Source organism: Narcine bancroftii, chromosome 1 (genome assembly GCF_036971445.1).
Source record: "Narcine bancroftii isolate sNarBan1 chromosome 1, sNarBan1.hap1, whole genome shotgun sequence".
NCBI lineage: Eukaryota > Metazoa > Chordata > Chondrichthyes > Torpediniformes > Narcinidae > Narcine > Narcine bancroftii.
The window spans coordinates 257,644,267-257,671,742 of record NC_091469.1 but is presented as its reverse complement, the minus strand read 5'-3'; the positions used below and the strand labels follow the sequence as shown (position 1 = coordinate 257,671,742).

The 27,476-nt window shown below is 43.2% G+C and overlaps 1 protein-coding gene and 1 long non-coding RNA gene across 6 annotated transcripts in view; one reads left to right on the top strand and one right to left on the bottom strand.

Moving 5' to 3' along the window:
- The window catches only part of mdka (midkine a), a 54,618-nt gene extending 29,562 nt beyond the window's left edge, over positions 1-25,056 (bottom strand). Inside the window, exons 1-2 of one of the 5 annotated variants that reach the window (XM_069913442.1) lie at positions 24,881-25,056; positions 24,449-24,644 (exon numbers count right to left, since the gene is read on the bottom strand). In XM_069913442.1, coding sequence (XP_069769543.1) covers positions 24,449-24,519 — 71 coding nt within the window. In that variant the 5' untranslated portion in view covers positions 24,520-24,644; positions 24,881-25,056. Of the gene's footprint in view, positions 1-14,650; positions 14,674-23,156; positions 23,281-23,370; positions 23,438-24,448; positions 24,645-24,880 lie in introns of those variants that run through there. The other 4 variants (XM_069913468.1, XM_069913462.1, XM_069913452.1 and 1 more) reach the window with 4 other exon arrangements.
- A 267-nt stretch (positions 25,057-25,323) lies between these two features.
- LOC138742022 (uncharacterized) overlaps positions 25,324-27,476 on the top strand; it is a 51,012-nt gene continuing 48,859 nt past the window's right edge. The window contains exon 1 of the long non-coding RNA XR_011343936.1: positions 25,324-25,496. This is a non-coding gene — a long non-coding RNA (uncharacterized lncRNA). The remainder of the gene's footprint in view (positions 25,497-27,476) is intronic.

Genomic DNA, 27,476 nt, shown 5'->3' with positions numbered 1-27,476 from the left:
GAAATAAAAAGGAATGATGCACTGTCCCCAGGGGATCAGCCAGCATCTGAACAGAGAGAAAAACTGAGGCAAGATGAATGACCTTGTATCAGGATCAGCCTGGAAAAGCTGGTAATTTGGAGTCACTGAATTCAGTACTGAGTACAGGGGGCTGATAATGAACTAAAGACCTTATCTGGAATATCTCTTTTGTGTCTTGAATATCCAGAAATATATTCTCCCTCCTGGAGGACTGAATGACAAACTGACAATTTAATAATTGTTCTGTGCTTTTTGAAGAATTAAGTTGTTGAAGATATAAAGTTTATTAGTTGGGTGCAATTTCCAGTGATTTTCCTTCAGCCCCCTATTTTAGAATGGAGAGATTTTTTTCATGTTTGAAAATGTAAAGACTGTGGAGAATAACCAGGGATTTATTTTGTTTGCAAAGCCAGATCAAGTACTCAAAAGCACTTCCTGCCTAATCAGGTCAACTGGGAAGGGGTGGGTGGTGACTAACCGTGAATAATCTCTCTCTATTACCGATGGTGAGGCCATTCACACAGAAGAATTGTGTCCCTGCTGAGAAGATCGAGCTTTAATCTCTCAGCAGCGATGCGATAGCTGGATTTAAAGGAACACATATTCATTGAGGGGTTTGTACATCACTGCTTGAACTGTAGTGAATGCACTGGGACAGATGGGAATAGAACAAATTTACCTCAGGAGACAGGATCTTTCCATGAGGGGAATCCCCGACATTTTAGCAAAATGGACTCAAGAGCTAAACTTACTAACCGAGCAATGCATGGCTTCACAAATACCAGGAGGTGGTTTCAATTTTGGCCTGTCAAAATGACCTCTTTCTCCTGCTAATCGATCAGTTGGCAGGACAGCTGTTCGACTCCGCATCCTTCAAAGTACTCTCCACTGAGTGACTGTAACCGAGTGCTGCAATGGGTTCCAGGCGGAAAAGAGATAAATAGAGCAAAAAAGAAGGCAGGCTTGCTTCACTGCTCAAATCATTAACCAACATGCCAAATGCAGACCAAGATAATCCTAGGTGGTCTCCCCTCCAAGTACTGACCAGCCCTGAGCCTGCTTAGCTTCTGAGATCAAGACAATTTCAGACATATTCAGACTATTAGCTTACTCAGAGAACAGGTTGCTTATAATGTAAAATATGACAATTTCTTGAGCGGATGGTGCATTAAAGTGATTACATTTCATGTAGGCTCAGCTTAGGGTTATTCCATCAAAGTTCATACTTTTGATAATAGTTTCAATCTCCAGAACCAAGGATGAAGGGGTCAATGTTATGAAGGAGCAATGCAAAGACCTGGTAAAACCTTAATAAAAGGAGTTACAAACATCATCCCTTAGAAAGGATACTTCAATGAGTGAACATACATTTCCAAAATCTGTAGATATCAGGATTAGAAAGGTTAAGTTATGAGGAGAAGTAGGGTTCTATTCCTTGAAACTTAGAAAGAGCAAAGTAAGTGGAAGTTTTCTTCATATAATTAAGGATAATGGAGAGAACAGATGGACTAAAACTACAGTTGGGTAAGGCAGCTATTCTGCATTGCATCCTTCAAAGCAATTTCCACCAGGTGACTGTGGGTGGGATGTCAAGATGTAGATTTTGGGACTAGGGGCAGAGTTTAAAACAAGGGACAGGCTTTGCAGGAATGAAATCCGGAAACACATCACTCGCTGAGAATGGAAGATATTTGGGATATTTTTCCTCATGTAGTAACCAGGGTTCAGTAAATTGTGATTTTAACAAGTTGTCTCCCAAGTGGTATCTGAATGGATCCCGGAACAGAGAGATCCAAAGGTATTTGTGCATCCGTTGTGGGAAATAGCAGGACAAATTGGAGGAAATAGTTACAGGCATACAAAATCCTTTTTAAACTGTGGTAGAAATTATGAGCTTTTCTAAGACAGTGGCTTAACTACTACTGGAGCATTGCATCCAATTCTGGACACCACACCTTTGGAAAGATGGTAAAGCCTTAAATATTGGTGTAGAATAGATTCTCTCGAGTGTTTCCATGGTTGAGGGACATTAGTTACACTGATGAAGAAGGTGTTGTTCTCCTGGGAACAGATGCAAGAGAATCTGACAGAGGTATTTAAATACAATTATGGTCTACACAGCAATCTATTTCCATTGGTGAACTGGTCAAGAACCAAGATAAAGAAAGACAAAGAATGGCAAAAAGAAACAGAAGTGGCATGAGGAAATGCAGCAAATGGTTATGGTCAACAGTGGTCACTGGTCAATTACCCATAGGAATTTGATGACACCAAGAAGATTTAGGACACGTTTAAGGTCGGGGAGGGGGAACATTTAGGGTAGACGTGCGCTGCAAGCTTTTATTTCATGAGGAGATTGGTGGGTGTCTGGAATAGGCTACCAGATTTGGTGATGGAAGCAGATAGAGGAATAGAATTTATGGCCTTCCAAACAGAGACATAAATAGGCAGGGAATGGAAGAAAATGTAATATGCACAAGAAGAGGGGTGGCACAGTTCATGTAGCAGTTAGTGCAACCCTGTAACAGCAACAGAGACCAGGACTGGGGTTGAAATGCTGCGCTTACTGTAAGGAGTTTGTACGTTCTCCCCATGTCTGAATGGGTTTCCTCTGGGTGCTTGGGTTTCATCCTACCTTTCAAAACATACCGGGTGTTGTTGGTCAATTGGGTGTGATTTGGGTGGCATGGGCTCGTGGGTTCAAAGTTACCACGCCGAGTGTTTACATTTTTAAAAATGTAAACATGTTGAGCGCAAACATTGAGGTCTGAAGGGCCTGTTCCTGTGCTGTGCAATTTCCAAATTGTTAGAAAATCACACTTCAAAGCATTCTGTTAAGTTGGTCCAAGTACAGGAGGATTTCAACAAAAATGGTCTGTGCCAATTTACCTTTGAACGCTGTTGCTTCCTTGATTCAGCCTGACAGCATTACCTACATTACCATAGCTTTACAAATCCAGCTCCACAAAGCACAGCATGGGGTGAGGTTAATATCCTCCGCACACTTTTACAGCCTCCCCTTGCGGGAGGAAATGAGCTGTGTGCACTGATCTGCGAGTTGGAGAACCTACTCTCAATACCAGTTATTCTTGTGTAAAAAAAAAAGCAGATCCTTTTCTTGGAGAAGGAACAGGATTAACCCAATATTAGCTGCCCTTTTCTGAAAAGGATTCATCCAGCCATTTGGAAAGACCTCATCCTTTTAACGAGAGGACCTTTGAAGTGTGTTGGGGGCTTTCACTTCAAATGAAAACCATGAGATTAGTTCCCCCCTCACTTTATTTTCCGTTCACCTTAAGGTCACTCTCACGTTGAGAAATCCTGAAGAAACTCTGCCCTAAAGTAATACTTGTTAGCATTGGCAATGAAGAAAGTAAGCAGGCAGAATCCCTTCAACAGTTTGGTAAAAATCAAATGACAATGCAACAGGAATGTCTTTTCCAAAATGGATACAAAATAAAATCTACAGGACCAAGCAAGATTGCAATGAACCTGAACAGTAAGGACCACATTCATAAACCCATGCTCCTCATTGTCAAGAATTCTCATCAAGTTGTCCTTCATAACAGTCAATGTAATAGAGTAATGAAGACACTCGTGCAACACATTGACATATTCACATTATTTGCTTGTAACCATTGATTAATTAATGAAACAGTTATGATCCAAATGCAATGTTGCTTTCATTCTTATGGATTAATCCAATAAAACCCTCAACTTGACATCTCGGAATATTGCATTCTTAGGGAGAAAAGCCACAGGATTCTTCAACCAGGATGAGGGGTGTGGGCATGGGGGGTGGGGAAGGGGCAAGAGTGAAACTTGTCAACTTTAGTTGCATAAACTGGGCATACAGAGAATCATCAGCTTCCTTCATTCTCTGTGGTATTAGAATGCAAACTTTGCCTCATTGCTGATCCTGCACTAGAAGGTCACTTTGAATGATATTCCATGCATTTGCATTGCTCATCAATTAAAACCATCCAATATTCCTCAATTCAACATTCCCCTCGACCTTCTTTCCATATTCACCCGTCATTCCTGCCACCAGACTTTAATCTTTTAACAAAACTCTTCTGATTGTCAGAAGCTCCAAGTTTGCATTTGTTTCTCTATCACAAGCCCCAGAACAAGCTCCTTTAATTTCACAGAGCTGTAGATCTCTGGGGACTGAAACGAGCACCACTTTCTCCCACCACCACCCTCGCACATCACCCCGCCCCCCCCACCACGCATATAGTGTGACAGAACCTCAAAGGGAAAGCTGTTTTTAACCATCATGCCCCTGACAGGACTAACAACTCCCAAGACTTTGGGAACCAGCACGAGGGAAACCTGAAGGCAGAGGAAGGTCATTCACACTCAAAGGACTTGTCCAATCTAGAAACCGTCAGGGAATACTCAAGGCCTCAGTCAATTATATAGCCAGACCTCAGCTTATACCTGATCAAGTAATATCTGATCACAGATATGTCTGAGGTCACCATAAGGGCTTAATAAAAAAATTTAAAGATTACACTTGGACCACATTAAGTCACGCATCACACGCTCGACACATGGGCTCAAAAGCCAAAACAAAGCAATTGCACTGCCATTCATATTAATGGTACACAGTATACACCTAACTTATAGTACGGAACATATAGGCAATTGAAATCTATAATCAATGTATTGTAGTGAATGGTGCAGTGAATAAAGTACAACAGAAGTTGTCTGTGAGCTGAACCAACAGAACTGTTTAATGGAATCTTCACAGGAGTTTAAATAATTGCAGTTGGCGCGCTATCACAATCACCCGACCTCTGAAGTCACGTGCCTCCCTGAGTTATTTGTGCCCCCCCCCCCCCCACCAGCGACCAGGAACTCCTGATCCTACAGGGGCCTGCAACTACAGACGCTGGTTTGATAATGGAGCGCAGAGGTTCACCACATAACCACCCCCCTCACCCGAACCGGAGTTCGGAGGTGACACTGAAGTCTCACCTATATGGCTAGAATGGGCTGGTGGATGCCCCATGCACCAGGAGCATGCCACCCATACCGGCTAATTTAGGCCCACATGTGCCAGCTTAAGGGGATCTACTGAAACTGTTTCTGGCATGTAACAAACATGGAGCTGTTATTCCGTAGCACCTTGAAAGGTCCTACATATGGCCATTGCAACGCCGTCCTGTGGGCATCCCTGGGCCCTTGAGTTCAGGCAGAATGTATGAGGTTGTAGACCCATGCTGGTTGTCGGAATAGGCACCAGTGTACCCAGCTTCTCCATTAAGTGTGTGAGTACCGAAGTGGAAGATTCCTGCTGCCCACATGCTGCCTGAATGAAATCCCCTGAGACCATTAGGGGGCTCCATAAACCAGTTCTGCAGAAGACGTAGCTTGATCTTCCTTCGGTGTAGTACGGATACCTAAAAGTACCCAAGGCAGTTCATCTATCCAATCCGGTCCTTTAAGATGTGCCAGGAGAGCCATTTTCATATGACGGTGAAAACATTCCACTATGCCATTGGACTGGGGATGATAGGCCGTCGACCAATGCAGTTGCATGCTCAGCAACTGTGCGATTGTGGACCATAGCCCGGAAGTAAACTGAGCTCTTCTGTCAGAGGAGATATGCATGGGTAGTCCAAAACACACTATCCAACTGGTGATGAGGGCTCTCACACAAGCTGAGGTCGAGGTGTCGGAGAGCGGGACAACCTCTGACATTCTCGTGAACCTCTCTACTATTGTGAAGAGGTGAGTAGCGCCTTTGGACGGGAGCAACGGGCCAACAATATCCATGTGGATGTGATCAAAATTGCGCTGCGTGGGTGCAAAAACCTGTTGTGGGGCTTTGGTGTGGCACTCAACTTTTGAGGTCTGGCACTAGATGTCCAAGTGTTGACTTGCTTAAGCAGGCCATGCCACATGAATTTGCCCACCATGAGCCTTGTCATCCTAATCGAAGGGTGAGCCAAGCTGTGTATGGCGTCAAACACCCAATGTCACCACACAGCTGGTACAATGGGCCTCGGTTGGCCAGTGGATACATCACAAAGTAGGGAGGGATTTGCTGGACCAAAGCGTATGTCCTCCAATTTCCATCCCAATATGGCAGTGGGATACACGACCATCTCTTCATCTTCCTACTGAGCTGCTGCCAAAGCCACGTAGTCTATATCGGGAGCAGGTGAACGGAGGGAAACAATGGTGGTGTGAGATAGTGTGTCGGCACCTAGATCGTCCTTCCCTGCGATGTTTTATTGTAGTCGCAAACTCTGAAATGTAGGAGAGTTGTTGTGCTGACCACGGATCTGACATCTTGGTGTAGGCAAAAGTCAATGGCTTGTGATCCTTGTAGACCATGAACCCTCTGCCCTCTAGGAAATAGCAAAAATGCCATATGGTCAAGTGGAAGGCAAGGAGCTCCCTGTCAAAAGCACTGAACCTTTGCTCCAGTGGTCTCAAATGACAAGTGAAGAATGCTAGGAGTTTCCACATGCCATTGATGAGCTGTTCCAGGACCCCGCCTACTGCAGTAACTGACACATCCACCATCAGAGTCATTGGGGCACGTCAACCCATGGGTGCATAAGCATAGTGGCTCTCTCTAGTGCTCCTTTGTCAGATTTGAAAGCAGCCATGGCCTTGCCATTCCATTTCAGTTCCTTGGGATGTCCAGACAAGAGTTTGGAAAGTGGCTGCATAACTTTGGCTGCAGCTGGCATGAAACGATGGTAAAAGTTAATCATGTCAACAAACTCCTGCAGGCCTTTAATGGTAGAGGGTCTTGGAAATTTGCAAATGGCCTCGACCTTGGAAGGTAGTGGAACCACACTGTGCTGACTGATATGGTGGCTGAGGAAATTGATTAATGTGAGGCCAAACTGGCATTTGCCCATGTTGATTGCTAACCCACGGTCATCTAGCCACTGGCATAGTTGATGGAGATGGGCCCGGTACTGCTGCCGTGAGTGGCTGCCGATAAGGATGTAATTCAAATAAATGAATATGAAATCCAGGCCCGTTGTCACTGTGTCCATTAGACGTTGAAATGTCTGAGCCACATTTTTTAAACTGAAAGACATTCAGAGGAATTCAAATAGCTAAAGCAGGGTAATCAAGGAAACCTTAGGAATGTCGTCCAGGTGAACTGGGACCTGATCGAACCCGCGCACCAGGTCAATTTTGGGGAAAATCTTAGCGCTGTGAAGGATTGGTGAGAAATCCTGTATATTGGGAAACAGGTAGCGATCTGCCGCAGTGATGTCGTTCAGACACCAATAGTCCTGACAAGGTCTCGACTCTCCAGACACCTTAGGAACCATATGCGACGGTGATGCTCAAAGACTGATGGAGCAGTGAACAATCCCCCTTTCCTCCATGTGTCAAAATTTGTCTTTAGCCAATCGCAATTTATCTGGAGGTAGCCTGTGCGCTCGAGCATGCAGTGGACGACCATGAGTCGGAATATGGTGCTGTACTCCATGTTTTGGTTGAGCTGTCGAGAACTATGCAGCAATAATGCTGGGGAATTCCGCTAGGATTCTGGCATATTCACTGTCTGAGAGCATCACCAAGTCGAGGTGAGGTGTGGGCAACACTGCGGGGTGCAAGGCAAGGGACTCGAAAGTCCTCGAATTAACAAACCTTTGAGATCTACCAAAAGGAAGTGTGCTTACAAAAAAAATCAGCTCCCAAGACTGGCTGTGATACATCAACAATGGTGAAGGACCAGCTGAACCGTGATGAGCTGAAATTGAGTGGAATTATCCATGACCCATATGGGTGCTGCTGTGGCTGGCAGCCATGCAAGAAGGGCCCTTCTTTCCTGAATGTCTGTCTGGGTCAGAGGAGGGAAACACGCTAACCTCCACTCCAGTGTTGACCAAGAACCAATGGCCTGAGTGTCGATCCCAGAGGAAAAGGAGGTTGTTCTTGTGGCCAGCCATCGCAGCCACTACTGATGGCAAGCCTCGGCATTTCTCAGATATGTGCAGGGTGACAGCAGCGGCAGACTGCAGCTCCTCACATCTGATGGTAATAGCACCACTGCTCTCTGTCTGTGCTGTGTCCAGTGGAGTCTGATGCCACACCACTACCTAGAGTGGGTAGGGTTCGTGCCCTTTTGTTGAGGTACCGCTAAGTGCCCAACTGAAAGTCTACCATGCAGCTTAGTGTACCACACCTCATCAGCACGGGCTGCTAAGCAACAGGGGTCCTTAAGATCTTCGACTGCAAGCAGCAAATGGATGCCTTCTGGCATCTGCTCAAGAAAAAGCTGCTCAAAAAGCAGACGGGGCCTGTGTCCATCCATGAGCACCAGCATCTCCTTTGTTAGTTCGGAAGGAGGGTGGTCACTCAGGACGCCCATATGAAGAAGTCGTGCTGCCCTTTTGTGTCAGGAAAGGCCAAAGATACATATGAACAGGGCTTTGATGGCTTCATACCTGTTGTTGGCTGGAGGCTGGCATAAGAAAATTAACAATACACCCCGCAGTGTTTGGTCCAGCGGTGCAATGACATAGTAGTACTTCGTGGAGTCAGCGGCAATCTGGCGTAGATGGAAGTGGGCCTTGGCCTGCTCGAACCAGATCTGTGGCTGTGAGGCCCAAAATACTGGAGGCTTGAGCGCAACAGTGTTCTGCGCATCAATAGTGAGATCCAAAATGTCGTTTGGACCATCGGGGTCACTAGTGTAGTGAGTGGTGCAGTGAATAAAGCACCACAGAAGTTGTCTGTGCAATGAACCAACAGAACTGTTTAATGGAATCTTTGCAGTTAGTATAAATAATTACAGTTGGCGCACTAACACAACCACCCGACCTCTGAAGTCACGTGCCTCCCTGAGTTCTTTGTGCCCTCCGACCACTGGGAACTCCTGATCCTGCGTGGGCCCACAACTATGAATGCCGGTTTGATAATGGAGTGGGGTGGTTTGCCACAGGATGTACTTTTTATTGTTATTTGTGTTATTACATTATTGTGTACTCTCTCTATTTACTACGAAAAAAGCACACTGTACTGTATGACATTTTTCTAGCGTCGATAGTATCTGGTATCAAATCACGTTCCATGTAGTCACTTGATTGTGTATGGTATTACAATAGTCACATTGAATTAACCAGACCCAATTGTCCAAAATGACATTCAACCCTTTGAATTCCATACAAGGTTCAGAATATCGACATGTTTTACATCAGATTGCCTAGTGTGAAGAACAAAAGTTCCAAATAAAATAAACACACAGCATTCACTTGCCTGTGGCTGAGGTCATGGGCCAAGCAGGGGAAATCATCTAAATGCAAGTGGATAAAATGGGGAGAACACAAGCAGTCAGCGTTAGACCACAGGATAGGAAAGAGCGGACTGCCCAAAAGCCCAAGTAATCTCAGGGGAAGGTGCCCACTCCACACAGAACAGTGCCCGAGGTCAGGACTGAACCCGGATCCCTGCAGTTGAGAGGCAGCAGTTCTAATACCCCATTGCTGTGCCGCTCCAGTCCACAAGATCATCGGTTCCGTCTACCTTCTGCCTCTCCCCACTTAGTCTCAGCATCTATAATGCAGATGCCAGACCCATAGCCTATCGGAGCCAAACACCAGGCTAACCTTCCACTGTCATCCAAGTGAAGGGGAAATTAGATTTCAAGTCGAAACACCCGTGGCATGTTACAGGCTGTGCTACATCTGTCATCTTAATAAAGCAAATTTAGATTATGTTTAAATTAAGACTTCAAAAACAGAACCTGGTTCATTATTCATTGGAAAAATATCAAGCTTAAAAAAAGACTGTACATTAACCAAAGTGCTTGGATTACTAAAGTATCCTTCTGGTTCCCCAGGGGGACATTTGTGGGTGAATTGCTTTGAGTGATGTACAGGGCACCAAAAGCCAGAGAACAGTAAACAATGAATAATTAAATTCAACCAAGAGAAAAATGTACATCTACTCACAGAGCCTCCAGTTCTTTGAGCCATGTGCCATTAACTACACGCAGGTCAGCATGGCAGACTGCATCCGAACATTTATCTACAAGATTATAACCAGTCAGCTGGGACTTCAGGTCACAGTGCACTCATAGATCATGAGCTTACATCGGGTTGAGATAATCTGATGGAAGCACTTGTGAGTTATCCCAGTTAAAGGAATGAAATAGAGACATGGAGCCAAACAGTCCAGAAGCAGGCCCTCTGCACCCATCCCCACTCCCTGGTGATGTAATCATGAATAAGGCTTACCAGCTGTATAATGCCTTTGTGAGGCATTTGAGGGGATTCGATATGTCATGGAAGACTCTCAAAATTTTCTTCAGATGTACTGTGAAGAGCTTTCTGGCTGGTTGCATCACTGTCTAGTGAGGAGTGCCAATGCTCAGGACAAGAAAAAAAAACTCCAGAAGGCTGTTAACTTGGCCTCTGCCATCACGGGCACCAGTCATCATTCCACTGAGGACATCTACAATTGACAGTGTCTTAAGAGAGCTGCCTCGATCCTCAAAGACCCCCAGCAGCGAAGCCATGCCCTCTTTATTCTACTACCATCAGGAAAAAAGTACAGGAGCCTGAAGATGAGCACTTAGTGGCACAAGGACAGCTTCTTCCTTCTTGCTATCAGATTCTTGAATGAACAATGTACCACAGTCACTGCCTTACTGATTTTTTTTCTTGGACTATTGTTATTTATTTTGTAAGGTGATTTATGTAAATGTTTCCACTGCAACGCTGCCGCAAAACAACCAATTTCATGACACGTTCATGACAATAAATTCTAATCCTTGTCTATAAAAGTGCTGTCAAAATACCCCAAGGTTTCTTTTAAGGCTCACCTTAAACCCACGGTTCCTTATTTTTGACACCTGTGCCATGTGAAAAAGATTCTCATAATTTCATGTACTTTTATCAGAACACCCCTTGGCCTCCTTCACATCAAGGAAAACAAGCCCAGCCTATCCAAAGTCTCCCCATAACTAAACTCCTCTAATCTTGACGGCAGTAAAAACACACAGCAAATGTTGGAGGGACTCAGCCAGTCACACAACGTCCATGGGAGGTAAAAATATATTACCGATGTTTCGAGCCTGAGCCCTTCTTCAAGGTATGAGTAAAGAACAGGAAGGCACCAGAATAAAGACTGAAGAATGGGAGAGGGAGGAGTCAGGACCAACAAAAGATGTTTAATTGAATATGACAAGAGGAATGGTGAGAATTGATTTTAGCTCTATGAAAGGAGACAGAGGGAAAAGGGGTAGGGGAGAGAGGGGAAAAGAGAAGTACAGGAGTAGATGAAGAAGAAATGGAAACAGTGGAATCAGATGGAGGTAGGGACACCTCAAATTAAAAAAAATAAATGTATATGCCATTAAGACTGTCCAAGAGGAATATGATTTGCTGTGAGAGGTGGGGGAAAGGGGACAGGAGAAAGACAGGGGAGGGGTTTAATGGAAGCTGGAAAAGTCGATGTTAATGTCATCAGGATGGAGGGTTCCCAGGCAGACCAGGTGCTGTTCCTCCAGTTTGCAGGTGGTCTCAATCTGGTAGCGCATGGGACCATGTCAGCAAGGGAATGGGGCAGGCAATTGAAACAGTACCTACTAGGAGATCCATGTTATTGCAGCCGAGAAGCTCCACAAAGTGATCTCCCAGTCTGCGTCCAGTCTCTCTGATGTAGAGGAGGCCACAACCGGATGCAGTGGAAGACCCCTGCAGATTCACAAGTTAAGCGTTGCTTCACTTGAAAGGTCTGTTTTGGACCCTGAATGGCGGTGAGGGAGGAAGTGTGGGTGCAAGTGGAGCACCTCCTGCCATCACAGAGTTAGGTGCTAAGGAGATGTTTGGTAGGGAGGGAGGAGTGGACAAGGGAGTCACAGAGGGAGCGGTCCCTGTGGGAGGCAGAGAGGGTCTGGTGGTGTGATCAAGTAACAAGTGTTAGAAATGATTAAGGAGGATATATTGGACATGGAGACTAGTGAGGTGTTAGGTGAGGACAAGGGGAATCCTGTCCTTATTGCATGCATAGGGGGCTAGGGAATATGTGTGGCTAATGGAAAATATGCAGGTAAGGGCCAAGTTGATGGTGGTAGAGGAAAAGGGATGCTGTTTGTCGCAAGAGGATATCTCTGATGACCTTGCCCTGGGAGCAGAACTGGGAATTTTGGCAACATCCTGGACAATCTCCCTTGCACCCAAAAAACAGAGTTATTCTTTATTTGTGTTCCCTTCATTTATTGGAACAGAGGATGAGTGATTGATTTAAGTCTGTAATCTCCCCAGCCATGCTCAGAAATCACATTTTTCACTTCTAATTCTTAAAAGTAACTTTAATGAAATGGCTGAGCAAGCAAGACATTAGAATCAGAATTTATTGTCATGAACAATTAAAACCAACATTTGAATTCTCATCGTGGCCTTCTCTATTGCAATCTCTGAATGTTTATTTTGTAGTTTGTGGGCAGTCTTGCTTGATTATTGGTGCATTAGATTGTTTGGAGTGTGGGAAGAGTCATTCATCTTCCACCAGATATTGAGGTTTCAGGACCTTTGGAGAAACATCTTGGTAGCAGGAGCTTACCTCCTTTGATGGGGGCTGAGGAAGGACATTTCCTGGAGGCTTCCTCCTGCTCCTTTCACTCTTGCTGCTCTCCAGTTTCTGCCTATGGCTCACAGCAGTCCTTGGGGGAGGAAGAGGAACAAAGAGACCTGGAATCCGATTGCTGTGTGAGACTGTGCAGTAAGGAATGCACCACGGCAAAGCCTCCACTCCTTGATACATCTCATCTCAAGGAGACAAGACTTTTATATATCTACTCTCAACTGCTGTGGACAGACATGGGAAGTAAATTTAGCCTTTGTCGCTCTTAAAATCCAGCCCTCAAGACATGGGCAGGCAGCTTCGAGAAAACATAGCACTGACCATCCAGAAATTCTTCTGGTGATCTATCACAGCCCACACAATAAGTGAGCCAAAGTCTCTGCTGTCCCTTCACTCCCTTCTCCATCTATCATCTCCTTCCCTGCTGCCCCTTCCTCCTCTCACTCTAATACTCTGACGCTCACCAGCATTTTGTCATACCTTGATGAAGGGCTCAAGCCCGAAATGTCAGTTATACATTTTTGCCTTTGCTACATATGTAGCAAAGGACATTGTTTGACCTGCTGAGTCTCTCCAGCATTGTGTGTTTTTACTTCAAACACGGTGTCCACAGAATTCTGTGTTTTACCCCAAGTCTTTCGGGCTGTTGTATGGTCGAGCTTATTAATGGGAGCCTTTATGTGCAGTTATGCCAGCTTGCATTTATGTAAACCCAGAAAAGGTGATACATACCAGTGCCCAGACTCCTAAACTCAACCAAAGTAGATCTCTCTGTGCCCGAGAGGACTCGAAGTACAGCGGCAGGCAACTTGGGGAAATGGGAGCGATTGCAGGAAAATTCCTGTAGCAAAGCAATTGCAGAGGAGGTCTTCGACTTCTTCACAGAGAGCAAAGCAAACACAAGAGCATGGCCATAGGCTTTCCACCAGAGAGTCAGAGATCTTAGTGGTTGCAATCTTGATAAATCCAACCCCGTTCATCAGAGAACCCCAGGAAATAGTGTTTTCCTCCTGTCCTTGGGTAACTGTCCCACCCTGAGTGAATAGTCACAGCAGAATAACACATTGACTTATAGAGAGCTGACAGTAGTGTCACCATAGAGGTTCCCACAGAATGAGCCAAGTGGTGAAGAAGGTGATGTCTATTTTGCACTCCCTGCTCCCATCTACTTGCCAAGACAGGGGAAGGTGCTGCGTACGGTGCCCCAGAGTCACCACTGTATATCTTTCAGTACTAAGCAAAGCAATAAGTACAGTATTATGAAGCTCTCCTTGATAAGCTGGAACTGTTCCACCACATTGGAGCTCCAGTCCATATCGGGAAGGCCGGAAACGAGCAGGACATGAAGAGTGACAAGCTGTTGAGGCCCTGATATGTCTAGCATTAGCAGAGCTCCAGTATTTCAAATAAGATCGGTTTTAAAGTGTTTGTATGTGACCTACTCTAACAAACCTTCCCCAATTTATCTCCTAAAAACATATCTATATACTCTGTCATATTAGTCTAGGAGAGATCTTCAGCAAAATGCGTACCCAGAAACCTGTAAACAGTGACCCTTTCCACACAGTCCCCATTGATGTATAATAGGTTTGGAATCGTACTGTTCCTCCTGAAGTCTATTATAAATTCTTTTGTTTTTGAGGAGTTCAAGATAAGATCGTTCTCTGAACACCATGCTGTCAGACAGAGTAAATGCGAGTAGGCTCTTTCCACTTAGATTAGGAGAGATAAACACAAGAGGACATGGCTTTAAGGTGAAAGGGGAAATGTTCAGGGAAAACATTTGGGGGAACTTCTTCACTCAGAGAGTGGTGGGAGTGTGGAATGAACTTCCATCTGACATGGTAAATGCAGGCTCACTCTTAAGTTTTAAGAATAAATTGGATAGATACATGGATGGGAGAGTTTTGGAGGGTAATGGAATGGGAGTCAATGGGATTAGTGGAATAATATTTTGGCACAGACTAGAAGGGCAGCTCCAAATTAGACTAGTTCTAGATCTTTTATCATCTTCACCATCTCCTAATCCCTCACCAAGAGTTTTAAATTAGCCTACTGGAAGAGGGGTCCAGGTTTCCAATAATTCCTTAAAAATGGAGTCTGGATGTCTAGGGTCCTTCCTTGAATCACTCACTGCAGTCCACAGCTTCTCTGCATCTATTCTATGGAAAGAATAGTAATGGTCAGATCTTCCATCTTTGGGCACATCTTTCATACATTTTTACTTTGTCCCTTGTTTTATTAAGTTGGAAAAAAGCTTGTTGATTGCTGCTGGATTGTGGTTAGAATCAACCAGGAACAGGCCCTTCAGCACAACCTGTAAATGCTGCCCAAGTTGGCATTCTGTTCTAGCACAACTGGGGCACAAGATGATGAGGTCAATATATTTTCCAGGCTCATATTTGAGATGATGGAACACATTTTGGAATGCCATGACAAAAAAATTAGATAACCTTTCTCCTCTTGGCCCCACAAAAATCTCAAGCCAGCTTTTAAATCGTCTGAATGAAGTGAGGAGCTCTCCCATTAATGCGACGATCTTGTGGGGACAATGGCGCCAAGCCAAGAATTGCCTAAAAAGAACAGAATCTCCTTGGGAAGGCCTGAGCAACCATTTAAATCCACTGAAAACAGTTCACACTTCAGATATGCACCAAACCGTGGAAAAGGTGGTTAATTACTTCCATCACCACAAATCTAACACGGCAGCTTGTACACATTTTTGTGTGCCTGTTTTCTTACAATTGCCTCCAAAATACATAAAATCCACTCACACTTTTTTGTGAACAAGCATTTTTATTCAGACTGATGCAGAATCACCTGTCCCTATAGATGGATCCGCATCTCCCGCAGGAAGAACCATGACAGATGCATGGCACAGCTCACCATTATTGATGCGTTTCATGGTAATGTGATGCTTGTGTTTCTGGACTAGGTGAGGACTTTCCTGATGTATTTTTAATGGTGACTTCAAATCCCACTGTTGCAATTTCAGAATTTTAACAGTTTTGAAAAAAGTGCAAATAAAAAAAATTGCCAGTACTTTTAATATTGACCATGACACTGCTGAGACAATTGTTAAAAGAGCAAATTGTCCATCCGCATTGAGTTTGGCTCATATATTACTGCGATGTCACATTCCTATTAATAAACCCTTTTGAGATTTATGAGCACAAGACTTGTGAAAAATGAACAATAAAAGTTTTATATAAAAAATGTACTTTGGTCACTCACATGCTTTAACTTTTTTTTCACCAAACTCTTTTTTTTTCCTGTTTGTTGGCTTACAAGGCAAACATTTTATCTCATTCATAACTGCCCTTGAGAAGGCAATACTCAACAGTCCCTTTGCAGCTTTTCTGGAGCAGGCACTCCCATGGTGCTGTTGGAGAGGGAGTACCAGGATTCAGACACAGTGAAGATAATGGATTCAATTGCAATGCAATGAAAAGTTTGGTAAAGTCAGCTCGGATGCCTAAGATTCTTTATTTAATTTTGCAGCCATTATGTTAAACTGTTTACAGGGAAGGCTTAACATTTCTTTCCAGAAGACAAAAAGAATGTACCTTTAGTTCTGGGCTCCAATCTTGACTACAGAATGAAAGTTTCAAATATCATATTGTTGGTGACTGCAAGATGCATATGTCTCCCAAATGAAACAAGATTAAACAGTTTCAAGAAATGGACCGCAACCCTGACAGCAGTTAAACAGATCTCAAATGTGCTGCTTTGGATAGAAATGATTAATCTAGCTTTCCTTCTTTCTGCTGTCTGATGTTTTATCCTTTTGCCACAGTGATCAACCAGCGATTCTTAACACCCACATCCCCCCCTCCCCCCCCCCCCCCGCAACCCCTAGTTGTAGAAAATGCACCAAAAATCTTACTTAGTCCTAATTCTTAAGAATTTTTTTTTACAAGAAATCATTGAAAGGCAAGTCTCTCTTCATCCCATACTCCATGAGATTAACCTGTCTAAAAGTCAGAGGGATTCCATATGGAGTCAGCAGACAAGTCTCTGTAACATGTCAGTGTCTCTTGGGAGTTGGTGAGAAAAATCATGTTCGGATACATGGGAGGACAGACCCATTTATATGCAATTTCAAAAAAATGTTTTCAACAAAATGCATCCCATCATGTCATTTTAACATTTTCCTTGCTTGGCAACTGTACACATAAGAAAAGGGAAATTCAAATCACCTTTCCAAGTACATTTCTAAGTCTTTTGATAATCTAATGCCATTTGATGCATTAAATATCTGGTATCTGAACATCTAAATGTGTTAAATTGGATTTCTGATTGGTAAACAAAAAATTAGTCTGTAGATCACATTGTTGGACATATGACCCCAATATACTTTTGGATCAACATCTGCATTAGGGTTTCAACATTTTTGCCCATAGGGTGAAGAAAATGATGACAATATGAATATGTTAATGTATACTGATCTTTGAGAATGCATTCACTTCCTTGATTCCGGAATGGTGATGAATATTTGGTAAATAAAGGAGTGTATTGTGATGTTCACACATCTAGAGTATCACCCATAACTTGAATTGCCTGACAATGGGTTCAGGAAATGTTCAGATGTATCCCATCTATGGCCTACCACTGGTCTTTTCTAATGAGCATTTCTGTTTAAAACCTTGCCAGATTTTAACTGAATAGCAGTCACACCAATTGATTCATTTCTGAAATATCAACAGATCCGATACTTAATCATAAAGCCAACAGGGACTTCTGGAGAAACTTCTTTATCACAAAAAAAGGTTGGATATGGATCACATGACAAAAAGAGTGATTAACAAGCCCAGCAGCTTTGCATTTAAGGACAAACAAGGTCACACATGAGGGAGGACACAGAAAACAATGGATGGAGTAAAGTGAGAGAAGGCACCATCACCAGCAGGAAAGTGAGGGGCCAAAGGCCTTGCTGCTCCAATGTAAATGTGTTAGAATACTCTGCAATAAGGTCAGCAGGCAACAAACTGCCTTATGAGAAAACATACTCTGCATTAACTGCTTCTGCACCATGCAGGAGAAACAATCTTATTAGTTCTGCTGATCTTAAGTATAATCACTGGTCGAATTCATTGAGTTGCCATGTCATTGAGATGGATAAGGCTGTGAAGGACATAAGTTGAAGCCACTCGCCATTGATTCGATACCATTTCAAGCAACGTTTCTTTAAAGATTTCTATCCACCAGCTGTTGCATTTTCACAAAACTGATCCTAGCATGTCTGGAAATAACATACTGCTAAAATTAAATGACATGACTAAAAACTTTCAGTTGTCTTTGAATCCAATGTTCTTTGGGGAAGCCAATGAATACTGCAAGATCAAGGTTTCCAGTTGGAAACTTTTTGTAGCTCTAGATTCGAATGTGTAACTGACTCTAATCCTTTTAAATAGCAAGTGGATTTTCCCAACAAGGATCAATAATTCTCCCTGGAGAGCTGATTTTACATTTTTTTAAAAAGGAAAAAGTAATCCCCCATCGTGCCAGTGATGTCACTGCCAACCTTTCAAACTTAATCCTGGCTCAGTGATTGAAAGCACTTTGGTCCCACTATAGATGTAAACAAAAGGGATTGAAGAAATAATTACAGACCAGCAGTGTGAAAGTGCCAATGCTAGAGGGACCAGAATTTTAAAGGGGCTATGGTCAGCTGGGAAATCTCCTACAAGGCAGCTTGCCAGTTTATAAATACAGAGATTTGAATGACATCAATAGAATAGATCACCAGCATGCAGCTGACATTTACCAAAATATACCACAAACGGCTATGACATTCTGACATTTCCACATGAAAATCAAACTTAATGCGGATTACCCCAAGGGCTTGGATGGACCCAGAAAACTCTGTGTCAGCAAAATTCTTTCACACAGAGCTCATTATTACAGTGTGGACGGACACATTGCAGAGAGATTCAGCCCCATAATCGAGAAGACTTGCCAAATTAACTGCAACTGTGCAGACTACATAAATAGGTTAATCACAGAATGAAGACAGAGGTGGTGGATGCAAGTTCAATTTCAAAGTATAGGAGAGATATGGATAGGTATGTGGATGGGAGGGGTATGGAAGGTTGTGGCCTGGGTGAGGGTTGATTGGACTATGTGAAAAATAGTTCGGCATGGACTAGATGAGCCAAACTGTTACTCTGTCTAGTCCGATCAACCTACATCCAGATTGTTCTTAATTATTTTTTTTAAAATCGAGCCGACATTCACAACTTCATCTGGCAGCTCGTTCCACACTCTCATCATTTGCTGCATGAAAAAGTGCCCCCCCCCCCTCATGTTCCCTTTAAATATTTTACTTTTCACCCTTAATCCATGTCCTATAGTTCTTGTCTCACCCAACCTCAGTAGAAAAGCCTAAGAGTTGAAAACATTTGTTCGTCATCAGTAGCTGGTTTAGCGATTCATACTATTAGACTTGGGTTTCACAAGTGAAAACTGGTCCTGGGCATCTGGAAGATTACCATTCATGGCCCATAAACAACTTTCTTAATGCTGTTCTTATTGCCATTATCCCAGAGGGAAAGAGAAATTAAACAATGTGCCCACCTTGAAAACATCAAGTCATCACCAAAACCATGTAAACTTGAACAGTACAAATAGAGGTATCTCACTGATAACTTCCAACATGCAAAAGATAGATGTAACCAAGACCAAGCCCCAAATGACAAATCCAAAATGAATTACAGCCATGTTGTACTCCAAAGAATTTCACTTGGTGCTACCTCCAGTGAAACAATGGATAATCAATCAGCAGAAATTCAAAAGAATCCATTTTTAAATTTCCTCAAAAGTACTTCAACATAGTGGTTTCCAGATTTCCCAGGTGCTGTACAACACAGGAAGCAAAAAAACATAGACTGAACTAGATTCCATCCCTTTACAAAGTTTCTAGCTAAGATATCTTTGTTGCTTGGCTCCCAACATCACAGTTAGACCATACAACCTTAAGAGCTAGGAGCAGAATTAGATCATTTGCCCCATCAAGCCCACTCCACATTCCACCATGGCTGATTTACTATCCTTTTCAATCCAATTCTCCTGCTTTCTCCTTGTAGTCCTTAATTCCCTTCCTGATCGAGAATGCATCTACTTCTGCCTTAAATGTCCCCAGTGACTTGGCCTCCACAGCCATCAGCGGTGATCTAGTCCACAAATTAACTACCCTATGGGTAAAGAAATTCCTCATCTCTGTTCTAAAGGGATCTTTTTGAATTTCAAGGCTGTGTCCCAGATTCCCCCACCATAGGAAACATCCTCTCCACATCCACTCTATCCAGGCCTTTCTGTGTTCAAAAGGTTTCATTGAAGGGCCCCCTCATTATTCTAAATTCCAGTGTCAGAGCTTTCAACCACTCCTCATATGAAAACTTTTTCCCTTCAGGGATCAACCTTGTAAACCTCCTCTCGACTCTTTCCAATGCCAACATATCCTTCTTCAGACAAGGAGCCCAATATTCCAAGTGTGGTCTGATGAAGGTCTTAAAAAGCCTCAAAATCACATCCCTGCATTAAAAAAAAATTCTAGTCCTATCAAAATGAATGCTAGGATTCTAGGTAATGTCTTCATTACCCATTGGAAGGGGGTTGCCTCAACAGCACAGGTTCCACCACAGACCTGTTGGATTGAACCTGCATCAGGCTGTAAAACTTCTGTAATGTATGTCAAGTACACGACACTGTCCAAATGCTTGAGCTATTTGAGTTAAGGGTTTAAGGTTAGATTCAATGGGAAGGCGGGGGAGGTAAGAGAGGATAAGAGCAGAACAGTTTTACAGGCTGGCACACACTTTGATACAAATGATGCAGATTTGTTCTGCTTCAATCCAGTTCTAACTTGCATTTCCTATGTGCAACTAAAGCACTGCTTTCACTGACGAACATGTCCCCATACAATCTCATACAATTAGCAAGTTAATTCTTCGGCATTTATACTAATCTGAGAAATATAAGGGGTTATAAAGATTTGTAAGATATTGCAGAATCAATATCAATTGATTCAAAGCTCACATATTGTATTTCAAACATTAGAAATTAAGCCGACATGGTCAAGAATTTAAGATTTCCGAGAGCTTTTTATGCAGTTACCCCTGTTTAACAGCAAGCTCAAAATGACAATCAACCCTGTGAAAGGTCAATATTTCCCACAGGGATAAAAGCACAAGGTGTCAAACTCTGCCTCCCTCAGACAATTTCAAATGACATGAATCCAGTTCTTTGAGCAATTTGTCCACCCCCTCAGTTGAACCTGGGGAGAAAATGTAGATCAATGATTTAAAAAGTTCCTAGTCTTTAATTACTCATGGGTTCATGAGTTTAATTCAACACAAAGTATTATTATACAAAGAGGCTGCTCAGAGTTACTCACTTAATTAATTATGACATTCACAGATTTTATTACTATTTACTTGCCTTTTAGTGAAAAGGCCATAACCTTACATGCAAATTGAATGTAAGGTTTTAAAAATACAGCGTTCCCCAACACCCTGAGAGATTTTCTTTGAAGTTCAAGCAGAAATATTTTAAATCATCTTCCTCAACAGTTGAAGACTCACAAAGGAGCACAATTTTACCTTGTGATGGATCAGTAACGGCACCAAAGGAGTGTTTGTGGCTGCAAATACCCGAGATACTCGAGACTATGAATGGTGCCTTCTCATGTCAAACCCTTGAACATGCTTAAATTCCATCTGGCTGCAGGAAGCCCTAGCAATAAACTTAAGCCATGTATTCGTAAAATAAAAATTGTTTGAATTTTCAGCTTTCCATGATGTTATCTTGTCAATGGCAATGACATTATCAAACAGCATTTAAGATAGTGGTCAATGGTCTCAGGTCAGTGCAGGGGGAGAATACTCTACATCCACTGATCATTATCTGGAGTTCACTGCACATAGTTTGTGACTGAACAAAGTAACTTGCCTGAAATGATTGGGAGCCCCATCCTGAAGTGAGAAGGAGAGCAAAATAAGGAAGGTAAGAAGCAAGAATAATTTCTTTTTCAGCTTGTTATTTCTCAAAGTAGTTTTAGCATGTTTGATTGCTTTTCATTTGCAAACTGGAGACAATTTCTACAGAGGAAAGTTCAGAAGGCAAATTACTCATTGGTTGATGCTAAGAACGGCAAAGGGTGCAGGTTAATGGTTTCTGATTAGTGTAAAATTGAATATTCTTCTCCAAACAGAGGCATGGCATAATGATGTCTGCCAGCACCTGAGGTAATTAGATAACTCTGTTACATCTATTAGTTTACTAATAGTACTTCATTCAACAATCTGTGAAACCCAAATCCATAATCCAACATTTACTGAATCAATTTCTCTCTCTCCCCTAAATTCACCCTCTTTCGATTTGCATTTAAATCCTATCTTCTCCCAGCCGTGTCTCTACTCTCCAGTATCTCCTCTTTGCATTTGGTCCCACTGTCAATGATCTCCCCTTGTTCCCCCCCCCCCCCTCCCCCATCCCCATCTCCTCTCCAGGGCAACTGAAGAAATGCTGGAGAAATTTTCCAGAAACATCCATGGACAGAAATGGTCACACAACCTTTCCAGTCCAAAGTCTTTATCAAAACCTTTTTGAGAAAGGATTTGGGCTCCAAACGTTGACTGACCATTTCTCCACGTGGATGTTTCTTACCTGCTGAGGTTCTCCAGCAGGTCATTCGCTCAAGCTTCCAGCCTCTGCGGATGGTGTGTTTCTCTGTGCATCCAGAAGGCTCTCAGTGCAGGTCCGAGCCTAAGGTCCCCCGCAGCCACACGGGCCACCCCACAGGTTTGGGGGGGGGGGGGGGGAATCGAAATTGCAGCAACCCACCGTAAATGGGGGTGGGGGTGGGGAGGGCAGGGTCCGTCGATGTGGCTCCCCGCAAACATTCCCATTACTCTTAAATGGTCCCTTCCCCTCCCCACACGTCCACTAACAGCTCCACAACTTTCATCCAAACCTCATGCCCCGAACTTCATCCAGTCCGTCCGGATCTTCCTTTGCGCCGAAACCGACCCTCCCGGTCCTCTCTGCCCATCTAATATCCCCCAGAAACCTTCCTCCCACGTATTCCCATCTCAGGCTGTTTAACTGGCTCCAGACCAACTCTCTCCCCGTTCCCTCCAAAGTCCCGGCATTTCCCCGGGCTGTTCCTCGCCATCCTTAACACGAGCTCGTAGGTTATCCCTGCAACACCTCTCCCCAGTCTCTTGCCCCCGCTGACAATCAGCCGCAGCCACCCGAGAGAAGTTCGCTCTTAAGATTGCGCCCAGTCAACGGTAGCCAAAGCGAACGGTAACGCACCGCTTCGCCCCGCTCAGCTACCTTCTCCCCCCACTTCCGACGGGAGGAAACCAGGGACGGTGCTTTCTCGGTGAGAGAGAGAGAGCACTTGTCCTCCGTTGCCCCGGTCGGATTCCCATTCAACTGGCCAGTCAACTCCAACATCACTGATAACCTGAGCTCCCGATACAATCCGTGCTCACAGCTCCTTTTTTTAAAAAAGTCACCATTCCTTGCACACACACAGAGCCATCCAGCTGACTTACTTGTAGGATAATGTGGTGTCTTGCCTCACCTCGGAACCCCAGTGGTCTGTCTCTCTCTCTCACACACATACACACACACACTCTCCAGTCCCTCTAAGTCTTTTGAAACTAGTTGGAGCTGGAGGGAGGTGGGAGGGGGGAGGGGGGGGGGTGGGGGGAACACACATTTACATTGCCCCGTCAGCGACGTCACGCTCACGTGACAGAAACTTACCTTTCCACACCACCGAGGGAAAAGTTTGGTCAAAGCTTTGCGAGTCGCTAACGGCGGGCACAGCCCACTCTCTTTGTTCTCAGCCACCTTCATATTCCGACCAGGGCATCGATCGATTCCGATCTGAACAGATCCCACCTCCTCTTCGTTTCTCATATTTCAGGGTAAGAGCGACTGGCGACCAACCCCGCGGGAGATACGAGGGACTCGAGCCATAATTGATCAGAGATATTGTTGAAGATGCCTTGGTCTTCGGCTGGGACAGGAGGAGCCAGGTTCTCTCTCCCCCCCGCACCCCACCAGCCTTGCGCTGGAAGGACTTTTGGGTTGGAGCTTGTGTTCCAGGCTGACCCTACAGCACTGACTAACAAAAGGCGAAAAGTGTGCGAGTAGGCTCCTCAACTCTAAGATCATGTCTGATCTGCCCGAAGCTGATCCTCAGTGTTCAATGTCATACACATCAGCACAATGTACAGATGCACCGAAATTCTTACATGCTTCGTCCAAACTGGTATGCAAGACGCTCCAACTGCAACAATATTGGTTTTAATATATGCAAAATACATGGATACATATAGTAACAATAAGTGGTAATATCAAGTCACAAGTATCAAGAAAAGATAAATAAGCTACACATGAATCCATATCATAAATGGGAAAATAAATAAACACTACTCTTAAACTAATCTAATAATCTAACACCACCCTATGAGGGTTTCTGGCCAAGTTAAAGAGTCCACTACTAATAACTATGGGGGTCTTTAAAAAAAACCAGATGAATAATTGACACCTTTTGAAAGTAATTGAGAAAAGGATCACAAAGAGAATGAAAGCTAAGATCCATTGCAGTAGTAGAATATCTAATTTTTTTTTCTAAAGAGATGCCATCACATCCAATTCAGTCTGAGGGGGAGGGCCACCCTCTGCAAAATGCCTTCTAGCAATGAGGGAAGCAAAAGCCAAGAGGTGGGAAATAATACACATCTAAATTAACACAGCATGCCGTGAGACAAAAAAAGAAGTAATATCATAGGATAGATGAATAAGTAAAAGTGACATTTCAGTTGTACAAATGGACCTTTTGGTGGTTCCGAAGTCATTTATGGTTAGGTTCAGAGTGGACCGATCGGATAAAAGCTTCTGCACCATCTGCCTGAAGTCTGCCACGGTGATGTCAGTGCCTGTGATGGACTTGGCTAGGTTCCTTTTCTTTGATCTTTCCAAAATTCTACTCTTTCCTCTTTAAATCCCTCCAACGACCTAGTCTCCACAACCTGAAGGATAAAAGAATTCCAGAGGCTCGCCAACATATCTCAGTTTTAAATGAGTGTCCCTTAGTGTTAAAAGGATGCCTGCTTGCTCGATCCTCCCAAGGGTGAAAACATCATGACATTTATCCTGTCGTGGCCCCTCAGGGTCTTATTTCAACGACATCAGGCCTAATTCTATACAAATCCAAAATATAGAGATTTAATTTCTTCAGCTATTCATGATAGGATAACTCTCTCACCCTCTCTATATGAATATTGAGCCAATGCTGCCATCTTTGTGGTGCAGTTTTCAGGACGGGCCATTAACTCAAGTACTATTTTCCTTTCCCATGCGAAAAGTCACATGGTTATTCAGATAGATGCAAAAGGTCTTAAGGTCACACTTTCAACCCAGTTTCCTGGCCAATGCTTTTCTGTCAATGCCATTGCCAAATCAGTTATTTTTAATAATTGGCTACAAGATGTTTGGGCACATTGTGAGGTCATGAATGGCATCATAAAAGAGCAAGATTTTTTTTCCCTCTGTTGGAGACAGAGGAACTTGGAAGATCTGTAGTGTATTTGATAACTTTTGGGGGAATTTGGGATACTTGCATTTCCTTTCAAATGAAGACATACACCAGCATCAGAATCAGAATTTATTGTCATGAACATGAATTCAATGGATTAGACTGATAAACCTTGGCCAGGAAATTGGGATGAACATGTGACCATGAGACCTTTTACATCCATCTGAGTGGCCATGTGACTTTTCGCATCTGGACAAAGGGTAAGGAAAATGGTATCCGGATTAACGGGCCCTCCTGAAAACTGCACCTCCCTCGAGTGCTAACTTTTTTTTTACATACTATCCAGGTAAGTCAACCCATACTTCGGTACAGCAGATAATGCAATACTAAAATAAAAGTACAGGATGTAGTGTTACATTAAGTCAGTGCAAAGCCAGAAAAAAATAAAGTGCAAGCCAATAAAGACAGGGGCAAGGAATAATCCTTGGGGGACGTCAGAGGAAATGGTAAGAAATGTAGAAACAATGGCTATTTCAACCAAAATTATTTGTGTGTTCAAAATTCAGATTAATTGTCAGAATACATACATGACATCACATACAACCCTGAGATTCTTTTTCCTGCGGGCATGGCAGAATTTCTACTCATCAGTAGTGCAAAAAAACTGTGCACAAGAAAAGATTTGTTGGAGGAGTTACGTGATGGAGTAGTGGCCGGACGGTGAACTCCAGCCCTCTCCAGAAAAGTCGGGAAAAACAAAGAAAAACACAAAGGCACAGAAATAAAAGTTACAGAAAAGTGAGTATAAAGGTGGAAAGAAGATGGCGACAAAAAAAGAAAAATCGAAAGCAACGGTAAGAAGAGAGGAAGAGAAGACAAAGGAGGAAAAAGGTGAAGGCCTTACCTGTCCGAAGAGGCCCGCTGCGGAGAGATAAACCCGCTCCCTCAGGTCGGTAAATAATGGACTACAAAAATGGCTCGCAGAGCCGAGTAAAAGTGCGCAACCGCGCATGCGCGATACTTAGCGCATGCGCGATGCGAATGAAAAAAAACACACCGACGGGAGGGGGGACCAGCTGGGGAGTCGATCTCCACAGCCGGCAACGACAGCTGCAGAACACCTGCAGCAAGAAGAGACCACAGAAGACAATAGAAACAAGAAAGAAGAGGAGGAAAGGGCACCAAAGAAACAACAGATGGCCAACCCAGAGGAAGAAGAAGAGGAAGAGGAAGAGTACAGAGAAATAGAAGAAGAAAAGAAAGGCAAGATAAAGGATATACTTGCTCTTATTAAAGGATACATGGAGTCATTTAAAGAATGGCAAACACAGGAATTTAAGGATTTAAGAAAAAGAATAAACAACACAGAAGAGAAAATAAATAAAATGGAGATGACCTTAACAGAAATGGGAAAGAAAATGGACAAGATGGAAGAGCGGGCAGTAGCAGCAGAAATGGAGGTAGAAGACTTAAAAAAGAAATTGGAGAAATCTAATAAAAAAACTAAAGAGACACAAGAACTACTAGCTCAAAAAATAGATACAATGGAAAACCATAACAGAAGAAATAACATAAAGATAGTGGGCCTTAAGGAAGATGAAGAAGGCAAGAATATGAGGGAGTTTATAAAAGAGTGGATCCCTAAGACCCTAGGATGTCCAGAACTACAGCAAGAAATGGAAATAGAAAGGGCACATAGAGTATTGGCCTCTAAACCACAACCACAACAAAAACCAAGATCTATTGTAGTAAAATTCCTAAGATATACTACAAGAGAAAAGGTACTGGAGAAGACAATGGAAAAAGTAAGAGAGGGCAACAAACCACTGGAGTATAAAGGGCAAAAAATCTTCATTTATCCAGATATAAGTTTTGAACTCCTAAAGAAGAGAAAAGAGTTCAATATAGCAAAGGCGATTTTATGGAAGAAAGGGTATAAATTTATACTAAAGCATCCAGCGGTATTGAAAATATTTATTCCAGGACAACAAAACAGACTATTCTCGGATCCAGAAGAAGCACGAAAATTTGCAGAACAATTACAAAAATAGACTGAGGGAGGAAGACGGGTAATGAGAGTTAAAATGATCACGATTGATATGTATGTGGGTAAAGACAAAAATAGACTGAGGGATGAAGACGGGTAATGAGAGTAAAAATGATCACGATTGATATGTATGCGGGTAAAGAGGTATAAGAGTGAATAGAGACAATGAGCATACATAAATGTATCTGTACTTAGAGGAAAATATAGATAGTATAGACAAGAATTAATAAGGGAAGGTAATGGAATAGAGAGAATAAGGAGGGAATTAAAAGAGTGACC